General features: G+C 40.2%; 1 protein-coding gene across 2 annotated transcripts in view; it reads right to left on the bottom strand.

The window, feature by feature from the left end:
• PPP3CA (protein phosphatase 3 catalytic subunit alpha) overlaps positions 1-12,629 on the bottom strand; it is a 195,960-nt gene that overhangs the window by 26,865 nt on the left and 156,466 nt on the right. For both annotated transcript variants that reach the window (XM_032185920.1, XM_032185922.1), the window contains exons 7-8: positions 6,308-6,385; positions 4,374-4,468 (exon numbers count right to left, since the gene is read on the bottom strand). In XM_032185920.1, coding sequence (XP_032041811.1) covers positions 4,374-4,468; positions 6,308-6,385 — 173 coding nt within the window. The remainder of the gene's footprint in view (positions 1-4,373; positions 4,469-6,307; positions 6,386-12,629) is intronic.

The following is a 12,629-nucleotide window of genomic DNA, read 5'->3' as shown; positions in this document are numbered from 1 at the left end:
ATTGCCCACAAAAAAAATATTACTTGTAACAAACATCTCTGCGTTGGCAATGAGATGGCCAAGACAGCCCAGCAGGTTCCCTTTAAAAGGTTTTGTTTCCACGAGGAGGCCTCGTCACAAAAGCAGTGATAAAGCATTCAAGAAAATTGACAGGGCCAACAGAAGGTTGCACAGCTTTTCGTTCTCCTGAAGTGCTGTTATTTCTCAAAGATCACCCTTGCCTTCCAGGTACATCGTTCTGCCTTTTTCCAATACAAAAATAACTTTCCCATCAGATTCGTTTGCATCAGGTATATTTCTTAACATGTATCTACAGTATCCCACATGCTGATACTTTACACGTGCTTCACTGATACGTTACTTATCAGATTTGTTAACAAGCACACCAATGTACATCTGCTCTTGATTTTTGTCGTCTTCCAAACCCCCCTCCCTCTCCCTTGCATATTTCCTTTGTTTCTTTCCATCATCTGCATCCTTTCAGCAGCAGCACATGTACTTTGAAGAATGTTGGAAGAGACACTGCGTTGTTTTTTTTTTTTTTCAATAGCTTTGGATTCTCTGGTGGTTATCTCGTCGCTGTGAAACCTAATCGTTTAAAAATGTTCAAAAGATAATAGTCTGCGTCTTTAGACAGCTAGTTAAAATTGTTCACTCAGCCAAAAAGCATGCACATACATGCATGACACTGACATGACAGCCAGACACTGAAATATTAAGTACTGGCAATAATTTACAAATAAATTGCCTGACTCTCGAGATCCTCTCTAAAATCTTTTTGTTGTTGTTGTGGCACAAAGAGCATTACAACAAGCCCTAATTAAGGCAGTAAGAGTAAAAAGTAAAGTAAAAATTGAAATGTGGGAATGCATGTTTAAAAATTGTACAAGGCCACTAGATCACACAATGCAGTACCTTCTGGCAACCTCTTGCTCTGTTGCTATACCTAATTCCTCATGATGATGGGTGCCCTAAAATCTAGAGGTAAATCTGTACTTATGCAGCTTTCTCAGAGTTTCTTGACCAGTACAGCCTTAATCTGAGGCCTCAGAGTCACCAGTAACTATCACAAAATCAACTACCACAATCAGCAGGAAGATTTTTGATCCTCTCCAACAACAGCAGTCTTAGAAGATAATCAATGTACCCGTACTTCTTGTAAAAAGATTTAATAATTATCTTAAAGTATCTTTTCCTTTGTGACTTCTAATAATATAATGCACAGAGGTTTGAGGAAGCTATGAAACAATGAACAGAAGCTCAGAAGTTGCCAAAAATGTATGTATACATTCCTCACCTTTGCCAAATGTTCTTCATTATAATGAATATGGAAGGCATTAATAATAATAATGAAGAAGGATAGTGTAGGGAAGAGGAGATGCATTAGACTCCACATACCTAGGTCATTTCTGAGTCTTTGAATACTCTGAAAGCATCTGTCTCCATTAACTACAACAGGAACCCCTGACAGTAGCCTCCCAACTGAAAAAACTAATGCACGGATGTGGGTGGGCTGGGGTTGTGGCAGGACCAGCAGCCACGTGACGGATGAATTACTACTCACGCAGCCTTCAAGACGCCGTGGCCAGTAACCAAAGGGATACAGAAAACTCCTTTCAGTGCCAGAATCCAGGCGGTCCCAGCCAAAAGCATATGCAAAGGGTCCATAACAGTGTTATTAACAGCAGATATGCTGAATGTGGCCTTCTTTGGGTACCTTATCTCAAGCTACTCCTGCTGAATCTCCTCTTGCTCTAGTAACGTTCCCTATCTACTACTCTCTGAGTGATTATCTGAAGCCAGTGATTGCTCTCCAGTGAGGATTGAATAAACCCTTAAAGCTGGCAGCCAAGCTCAGCCCTTGAAGTGCTCTGAAGACACACAGAAAAGTATATGTGCTTTAATGGGTATAAGAACTACCAACCTAGGATAGAAAAGGAGCATTCTTAGCCCCTTGCAGCTTTTAATTTCATTTCATTTTTTAAGCAACACCATATTTAAAAATGACCCTGGAACACATCATTCGTATCAGTGGGAGATGGAGCCTCTCATGAATTTATGTAGGGTTATTTTACTAGCTCAAGTGACAACCAGAAGCGTACTAAGAATGTATTCTAGAAATGACAGGCACTTACCAGTAGGACAGTAACTACCTTTCCAAAAACTGTCAGTAACTGAAAATCCAATGATTTGGTTTAAAAATCAATCAGGTTCTGCACCGATGCACAATGAGTCAGCTACAGCAATTGTTCTGTAACACCTCTGCACGGACAAGCCTGCCTTCACTTACTGAAACCAGTCTGTCTGTCAGAAGCTGTGTTCTTTGCTAGTTCATTTGCTGCAAATCAAGGAAGTCAACAAGTGGCCGTTTTTTGTTTTGTTTTGGTTTTAGCTGATTTAGGGTGGCAGAGTTTTTCTTTCTTGAATGGGGAAGCAAGCACCCAAACGCTACCCAGATGAAGATGCATGAGTAAGATGCAGCATGAAAAAATATGCATGATGTACTTTATAAGCCAAGAGACAGTGCAATCAGTCTCATGAAATAACGCATCTAAAACTTCTAATGAGAGAAAAGGAGGCAGTTAAACCGAACAGAAACGCATTAGAAATCCAGTAAAGGTCAGCCTCTACATTTACAACAAGTGATACATTAAAGTGGCACATCAGCACTGCTCTCACACTGCTGCAATCTTGCCTGAGCTCACTCAGACCAGATATGCCCAGCAGTGCATCCAAACTTCACCTGTGACCACAGATAGTCATTGCCTCTCAGGAGCTGGCCATGAGCCTTTTACCAGGAAAGAGTTTTCACCAGTTTTAAAGCCTGCCCGCCACAGCAGAGAACCTGCAACAAGTGAAATGACTCTGCTCTGAAGCAGAGAGAACAGAAAGGCAGCTCTTTTTGCCACCCAAACTCTGTGGTTTAAAATTCAAGATTTTGAATATTATAAATCATTACTTTATAATTAACATTTGCTGACATGACAAAATCCCGTGTTGTTCACCCGTTGCCTTCACGTGCATAGGACTGCCCTCACATATTATGAAACAAGAGGCAAATGCTTTATGTCAGATTACTTCTACAGACCTGTCATCGGTCTGTGCTCTACCCAAAGCAGCCAACTCAGAAAGTAAACACACTTTCCACCAAGAACAATGATGCTGCCAAGAAAGTTAATGCATTCCTTGTCTCATTCTGCTCTTCTTGTGTTGCTAACAAGTCCCTATACTATTTACTTTTACAAAAATAGCTACTGAAAGCTCTACTTGGATGGTGGTTTTTGTCTTTTTTTTTTTCTCTCATTATTTTTTCCGCAAGTTAACATACATTTTGAGAACTAAGTGTACAAAATCCATTACCTAACAGTGAAGTATCTGAACTGTTTTCTCCCCATGCACACAGTTCATGGAATAACACCTTTTAGGTTAAAAGTTTTATAATACAGAATGGTGCCTGAGAAAGCTTTCTTTTGGAAGAAAAAAAAGAAACAAACAACATAAAACTTACTCCCTTTGCAGGCAAGTATCCAAATTAAAAATGTCTCTGTTCAAGAAAGATTGATCTCTCTGCAATGAAAGTGCTTTCAATAATACCACTGGGAAAAAATATTTTCCTTTTCTCACAAACACAATAACATTACCTTTACTAGGAATAGGAGAAAGGAGATATTATTGCTCATTTCAAGATATAGGAGGGCAGATTTATTAGAAAGCTTTATTTTTAGAAACACATTTTTTTTCCAGTTCGTTAGAGAAGACTTTGAGAGACGCTGCAAGCATATGTATTTAATAGAGTCTTTATAGAGTGACCAGTGACTGCTAATTCATGCAACAACTTATTTTTGGCTAAAGGTATTTTATTTCCTACATAATAGTTTTCAAATGATTAATAAACAAAACACAGGTATTCCACTCCTTATCCACTGATGCTCTGTCAATGTTTGTTAGCTGGGTAGAGGGTCTGTGTGTACAAACCCCTTTAATTTTAAGGGGAGGAGCAAGGGGACAAACAATTATAAGGAGCAATGGACTCCAAACACCTCAGCCACAGCATTTCATAATATACTTTTCTTAGTTAATAGAGTGGTTCTTAGTTTTGTTTCCTGTATAACATTTACTTAATGACTTGCAGTCAAAATACAGAAATATCTTAAGGCATATTCGAATCTACAGTATATTCAGAGGCGTACATCTGCCTGTAATAAATTTAATTAGATTTGCATTATGTAATAAATTGAATGGGCATGAGCTAATAAATAGAGGAAATAAATGGATGTGAACTAATAAAGAGAGAAAGAAGAGAAAAAGAAAAACAATGTAAGAAATGTGAGTAAAGTACAGTCTACTGTATATTAACAGAAATTAAAGCTTACCTTTGTTATTGTATACATCTAGATAGTTTGGTGCTGAAAAAATTGTGATTAGTGAAGGGAAGCCTGTTGTTTGGCTTTTCCTGTACATACGATACCTAAAGGAAAGAGAAGGTATAAAACTAGTAAATTACTGTACTGGGTTTTACAAATGCCAAGACAGAAAGCGTGCATATGTGCTTTTTAAAATCGCAAGAAAAGAGATTCTTCCTGCAGATTTATTCATTATTTCCACTTGGAGTGGCGAGGGAACCACACCATACTCTACTCAAAAGTACACCTCTGTCTGCAATTTAGCATGGCAGAGGTTGTTTTTTTGTTATGGGTTTGCTCAGTGCTCATCTCTGGAGTCAGGCGGCCTGCACACGTGCACATCCTGGGATGCTCCCAGCACTTTGCCTTCCACAGGACTGAGAGTAAAGGCTCGCACCAGCACATGCCTTGGAGGTGAATGTACTGAGGGGAAGGGCATGTCCTCCCGTGACCTCCCAGCTGCTTGCCCTTCTGCATGTGCAAGCGAAGGCAAGGCCAGGGTAGAAAGCATGAGAAAGGAAGGGGAAACAAAGGGTCAGATATTTTCGGTGCTATGTCTAATCTAATTTGGTCTATTCGCCACCTTATTAACGCCTGCATATTTTCATTACTTAACCTTGCTGCCTTTTGTAAAATAAAAGGCTTACTGGTCCAACAGAGCAGCATACAGTCGGTCAAGCATTAAACCTGCAAGTAACTGGAAGCAAAGCAAAAAAGAAGTACTTTTGTCTTACTCAGAGACAAGTAACACTAAATACTCCTCTTTAGAACCTCAGCAACAAGAAACTGAAGAGTCTGGCAACCGTCCACAATAGTTGCACTGAAACCACTGTACAGTCTCCGTGCAATCCCTTCTACAAAATTTTATTTTTCACCATTTATTGGAAAGCAATACAATAAAGATGAAATTTCATTACCCTTGGGTATTTCGTGCCAGTTATTTTTGGCAGAGTAATAGATTGCTTTTAATTGCATTGAGGTTTTTAAGTATGTGATAATTCAAGCATTCAGAACAGCTTTTTATATGCGCAGTGAGTATCGACCTCATTCCTATAATCTTGTTACTTTATCTTTCATTATTCTTCTGATTGGGTAAGGTTTTTACCTCCAAATAATCACAATAAACACGTTAATAATTTATGCAAGATATGCAAAACTATTTATTCAGGTACCAATCCTTCATTATAATCTCACAAGTTTGGTACATTTCCCCAAAGAGATTATTTATTTATTTATTTTAAGTGGCAGAAAAAAATGCTGTCTTTACACTGGCAATACTTTCATGACCAAACTATCGACAACACCCAGTACCTGACCTGGGTTGTTTTTGCACACAGTATCTTTAATAAGACTCCTTAAATTCATTACTGATACTCCTGCACAAAAATAATTTGTGGCCATTTTGAGTTCCCTTAGGTTATTTTCTTGCTAAAATGTAAAACCAGCAGGCCCAGAAGTTTCGTTCATGTACGTATTAAGAGAAAACAGTTCTGGCCATCAGAAGCCAAATCTCTTCCTAGGCACTGGGGCAGTCTGTGCGTCAGAAGTCTCAGCCACACTTGCAAAATTTCTTTTACTGAGCTAAATTCGTTTTCCCTCCAACACTTGGCAACCAAATCACTTTGGGCCACTGCATGCCACTTAAAATCGCTAAGGCTAAGTGGGATATATGAGGATTCATTAAGTCCTGTAACTCAGTAGCAATCACGTAGAAGACTGCGCATTCTAATGCCAGTGTATGCTTTTGTATCTTTAATGAAAAGCAAGAGCTGTTGCAAATTAAAATTAAGTTTCCCAGTTCACTCTCACTCAGTTACTCTTTCTTTCCTTGCCATGTCTGACAACAACGAGCCATTATTCATTATTAGTGCCCCCTCTCCCTCTCCCTCTCCACACACACTTACCCAGCATCCTGGGCTTCATGAGCTCGAAGTATAGATAACAAGTTATTGTGTTGGAGGAATTCACATACAGCAGGGTAACTGTTGGAAGAAAATAACAGCACCTGTTATGGCATTATCAGAAGCACCACATTTAGCTCTAGCTTTCAAAAAATGTTTCATCCAAAATGCATCATTCATGAAATCAGCCCCTGCTCTGCTGGCAGATTTCTGTAGAGACAACACTAGAAGCAGTACTTTTTTTCCCCCACCCCATAATTGCATGGAGAGGAATGCTGTAAAGTTGCAATTCATTACAGTAATCACCTTGTAGCTTGTGGGAAATTTCTTCCACTGTGCTTCACGATTCAATGAGCTCAAAAAAAGAAAAAAAAGCAATACAACGGTTGCTTGCAACAAACAACCTTGCACACACTAACTGCAGCATACACAGGCTGCTTACGGACACCAGATAATGTGGTATGTGAGAAGAGTAGGAGAAAGAAAGGAGAAAGGCAGAACTGCTTCCAAATTCCAGATTTGTGATCTTCTGAACATCATCTCCCTGGTAAACAAGAACCATCTTTCCCATCAGCAACTTCAAATGTAAATTGCATGACTGCTGAAAACCCCCAAAGCCTGCCCATCAAATACATCCTCCCAAGGCCTGTTCTCCTGCATGAATGTAAACAAAACCATTAGATGAAACTGGTACAAATTCCTCTGTCATGATAATTTTCATTGCACATGAACAGTGTTGCTTTCAAAGAAAAATTAGGAGCCTTTTGTCACCACCTCTGCACCACAAAACCTATTCGTACCATTAAAGACACTGACCACGAATGAAAAGCACATGCAACAAAACCACAAAACAACCTGTATGCAGTTTTGACAGTACAAGTGCGAAATATGATTATTTTAGATATTTATTTAAAATTATACCTAAATAAATGTTACAGTACTTGAAATCACTCCATATTGCTGCTTTCTAAAATAAGTTGTTTACTTCTGTAATGACTGTTTTCTTCTTGTTTTTAAATCACTGATGACTTTCCATGTTCAAGGACAACCAGCACGATGGCCATCTATCACCTCAAGCCAGGAAGCAAAACATCTCTTCTCCTATCAGTAGTAATTTAATGCAGAACTCTTCCTGGCTTCCCCTGTCAGAAGCCAACTATAGCAAGAACAAAACAGGACTAAGAGCATGCTTGTAAAAAAGTAGAAGTAGCAATGGAATAATAAAAAAAAAAAATGCTTCACAGATCTGACAAATCCTTATCAGGCCTCTTAAAGGCATCAAGGATGGGAACGACTTTATCCAGATGACATCTACATGGCTCTTCTCTTTTTTCCCCCCTTCAGGTCAATTCTATGCACTTTGTTTTGCTTTATGAAGATTTATTTGCCACCCTTGAAACCCAGCAATCATTAAGTTAAAACGCTACATCTTTCACGATCATTCATCCTGGCAGGGAAGCGGGCACCCCACGAGGTAGCAGACAGCCTCAGTCCAAATCCCAGCACCTGGTGACCCCACGTCTGAAAGGCACTTGTGAATTTTGCCTTCTTCATTGGCAAAGATCCAGCACGGTACTAGCCCCATGTTCACAGGAGCTTAAAGAAGTCGTGTTTAAAACATTAATCCTGGGGAGACGGCAAGTGTTACCACCTCCTGTCACTTGCTTTGTTTGATTAATGCTCACATAAAGACAAAATTCCATAATAACCAGGTAAGAGCGCTAGTGTGCTGTGTCGCCCTGCCCTCAGCAGTGCTTCTCAGCACCAGCAGACGAGCCATTTGTGGAATCAAGGCCAGAGATTCCTCCAGCTTGCCATTATCAGGCAGCAGATATATCCACGAGACATATTTTCCTGGAATGGAGGCCCAGGATATGGCACACAGATGTTACAATTCCCCCGTCTCACTGCTGGACAAGCTGGAGAGCAAAAATAAAACCTGCTGCAAAAAAAAAGAAAAGCTGATGACAAATGATGTAAACTTCACAAAACAGCTCTGAAATTTCACCTGACGGCTGAAGAAAAAAGCAGAACAGGCCCTGCATTAACATCCATTCACCATGTTATTTCCCAGTATTGATTCAACGTCTCCTGTAGTTCAAATAATAGGAGAGGCGGAAAGGTTTAACAGAGGAAATACAAGGTGTCGGGGAAGACACCAAGGCATCTCCGTGATCACTTCTGTGCTGGCTCTGCAGCACAATGGGCTCACGGCATGCCTGTAAGTAACACAAACCAACCTGCAGAGTCTCTGGATCTCTACGAGTAACTCACACACAAGTATCACGTTATGGGGCTGTACGTAGCATCAAAGGGACTGCTACGAGCACACTGCTTTGCAGTACCTAAGGGGCAAGATGCAGTCATACAGCAGGAGCAGGGTTAAGCAAAATACCTAATTAAAGCTGTTTTTAAATATACTATGTTTAAAAAAAATAAATCTCAACCAAATATGATAAAAAAGACCTGCTGTCCCAGCCATGATTTCATGGGCCACCTTCAGAGCCTGCTTACAACCACTTAACAGCTCCATCCGTTTCTTGCTACTTGCATGAAAGAGATGAAAATTCATGAGGGAAAAAAAAAAAAAAAGCATAATCTAATGCCTCGTCTTTCTTTGGTTTATCCAAGGGAAAAGCTACTGTTCACTTCCAACCTTCCTGCACATTTTGAAGCTGAAATGTTCTCTGCAGCTAGAGCCTACAAACCCACTCAAAGGATACATTGCTGGTTCCAGATATGACCCACCTCCTGTATATTCTCCGACACAGGTATGGTATATGGAGTTGTCTAAAAAGATTGGAAGGTATAAAATAACTTAAAACTCCCAGATTAGATAGGGAACCGCAGTGATCTCAAATGCTGACAGGCTGCCATTCAAACCCCTGGCAAATGAGATCTCATTTGCATACATTTCTCTTCATAATTAATTGTGACTAAATGTAGACTTATGGTACATTTTGTTTAGAAATTTTTACATTAACTTCTGAAAACTGGGGTCTATAATGAAAAATCTGATAGACAGTTGATTATGTTCATTATCAGTGCAGCTGCTCAAAATGTCTAGACTTTTTTTTTTTCTATGGTATTCTTTTCATCCAGTGTTAAGTACTGCTTTTAAAGAAGATATAATGAAGTGGTAAAAAAAAATGCTTCTAAATAGGTTCTTCTTTCTATCTCAAAGTAGAAAAGTTCTTAAAAAATATATCTTTAATTATCTTATTCTTTATACAGCCATGGAAAATAGACTTCTATTAGCAGGATTTGGCTCTTTTTCAGATTCTATAGGGTCCACTACCTAGGAGGGGTACACAAATCTATTAGATCTAATAGATAACAAATCTATTTGGCCTACAGAGAGGCCAAATAGTGCTCCATGCACACAGAGGAAAATTGGGCTGCCATCTTTTCCTGCAAGTGAAGCATGATAATACTCCTGTTACCAAACCTCAACCCCACGAGCAGCCTATCCTAGTATTTTAGTTAAAAAAATGCAAAGCAACTCTCAGACTTTTTTTTTTAGCTGCTTGCTGAAGTGAGGGCTGGGGAGAAGCAAAGTTTTCAGCTGCATGCAGCTGTTACAAATGCTTCACCAGTTTGACAAATACTTTGTAAATATGAGTTTGCTCCTGCCTAAATGTGATTTCATGTTAAATATCCTTCAACACAAAATATAGAAAAATTTTACAGTAATCTAGAGAAGCAAATTCAGAGATATAAAATATGAAATCCAGAAGTTCTGGGCCTTGGGAGAATCTCACAGCCTTCAGACAAACAGCAGCAAGCCCTGGAAACTGCCAAACAACCAAAGATTATGGCAAAGAAACAAGCTTCTACAGAAGAGATTTGCCACTGGGATTCTTGAATTATCTTTTTTCTAATTAAAATTGCTGGATTTTCAAATCTTTCTTATCAAAATGGCCCTCCTGTAAGCAAATCCCCAACTTTTCTTCATGATATTGCTACCCTTTCCAGAAAGCCTCTCCTCCTTGCCCTGCTTTGCAGAGCCCAGGCTGTAATTCAGCTGAGCCAGAAATAAAACAGTTGGCCAAGAGAGAAAACAAACAAACAGACCCCCCCCCACGCAACAGGCTTTTCCAGAACAACCTACTGCTCTGCCTGCGCTTCATGTGTCATGCTGAATCACAGAAGAGCAGTGACTCACAGAGAAAACAAAATACCCCAGTGCTAAACTAGAGATGTTATTCTCCATGGACTGCGTGTGTTATTCCCTCCTTCTGCACCCCTTCTTCATTAAAATTTCTCCTGCATATTTTACTAGTTTGGAGGTATCTTTTGCAGGATCAATTTCTCCCATACAATTGTGAAATAGAAGCAATACTATGCTAGCATGAACCAAAATGCTAGATACTGTCAAGCTGGTCTTCCAACAGCTGGAAAAACTGAATGGACTGCACAACAAGCACACTCAGCTACATGTATACCTTGATAATCCAGATTGACCTGGACAGGCTGGAGAGTTGGGCAGAGAGGAGCCTCACGAAGCTCAGCAGAGGTGAACGCAGGGTCCTGCACCTAGGGAGGAATCGTGGCATGCCCCAGGGTAGGTTGGGGGCTGGCAGGCTGGAAAGCAGCCCTGTGGAGAAGGACTTGGAAGTCCTGGTGGTCAACAGGTTAACCGTGAGCCAGCAATGGGCCCCTGTGGCCCAGAAGGCCAACGGGATCCTGCCCCGCTTCTCAGCCCATGCAATGTGCTCTAGGTGACCCTGCTTGACAGGGGGGTTGGACTAGATGATCTCCAGACGTCCCTTCCTACATTAACCATCCTGTGATTCTGTATTATTATTTGAGCAAAGTTTATATTGCATCCACAAATGTTCTTATACTTCAAGGTAACAGGCACAGGCACCTTGGGAGCATGGTTCTCCTTCATTCTGCATCAACAGCATCTCCTGAAGGCACTAACTCTTCAGGAAGCCTTTCAAAGCTACAAAAACACCAACAGTACATAAGAATAACAGCTTCCATCTCAGCCTCTTTTAGATCTCCCCAAATTACAGCGAATGATCCTACGCTCCAAGAGCCCAGTGATCTCCACCTCCCACATGGCCTGGCAGGTCAGTTCCTAGCAGGCACAATTTAAAGGTTTCAGCCAAGCACAACTAGAGCCCTCAGCTAGATCTAGGATCAGAGGAAATGTGAAGATAGAGCTAAGCAACCTATCTGACATGGACAGGACAGAAAATGAGTCATACATTCGATAACGATGCTTTAAATATATTTTGAAATGTTTGTAACATAAAACAAACAAAAGAGGGTATCTACACACACTGGTTTTCTAGAAGGTAGGAGGAAATGACAAAGATCTACCAAGACAGTTGGCTTTCTTCCCCCCACGTTCGCCCCCAGATGACTTTTTGGAAGATGTAGAAGCAGACATAGCAGGACAACAGCAGAATGTTCTGGCAACCTCTCTGCTCTTCACCAACCTGCCTTTAGCCCTGCTACGTGCACCTGGCTAAATGCAACTTGGACAGGTGACTGGTGTCATAGTAGTAACTCCAGAGCTTGATAATATGTGTTAGCACATTCACAAATTGCTCTTTTGATTAAATATTTAAAAAAATAATAATTTTTGTTCATATCCTTCACCATACCAATAATAAGGAGATGTACACATTTCCTTAAAAAGAAGGCATTCAAATTTAGCCCAACAGCTTCATAAGATTAGATGCAGGTATAAAAACGGTTTTCATCAAAACAGATTGACCTTGCACTTCAGTTGTCAAAGACCAAAGTCAAAAGCAAATGCTTTTGCTACTCCATGGTCCTAGGAAGCTTCTATCACAGCTCTTTCTGCCTGTTTTCTCCTGCCCTTCATCGTGCTGTCTGCACTGAGAAATGGACTAGGGAGCTGCACTGGATTAGAACACATAAATACATATTTTTCTTCCCTGCAAAGTCATTCTTTTCAAGACTGGATGTGTTCCCAGATCTGATGGAGTACATGAGCAATCCTACTAATACAGCTGATTGCATAATATGAAGGCAGCATAAGGCTTCTGGCCTTGGAGATGGCAGAATGAAAAGGTGGGCAAAATAATCTGTTCAAAATGTTGCTACAGCTCAGAAACATTCATGTAACTATGCCTCACACCCTAAGGTGAAAGGTGCTACAATCTTCAAAAGCTTTTTAGCACGCATTTGTCTAGTGCTTGCATACTCACCAACTTAAAATATGTGTAAAGTAAGCCACTGAAATGATGTGCTGGCATGGCTAGAATAATAATTCTTCATTAATAATTCTTAATTAATAATTCTAGCCTACAGCATCTGTAAGGCCAAGTCAGTCCACTTTTGCCCA

This window comes from Aythya fuligula, chromosome 4, assembly GCF_009819795.1.
Source record: "Aythya fuligula isolate bAytFul2 chromosome 4, bAytFul2.pri, whole genome shotgun sequence".
In the NCBI taxonomy this organism is placed as follows: Eukaryota; Metazoa; Chordata; class Aves; order Anseriformes; family Anatidae; genus Aythya; species Aythya fuligula.
The sequence above is the reverse complement of the archived record's forward strand: the minus strand, read 5'-3'. Positions and strand labels throughout refer to the sequence as shown.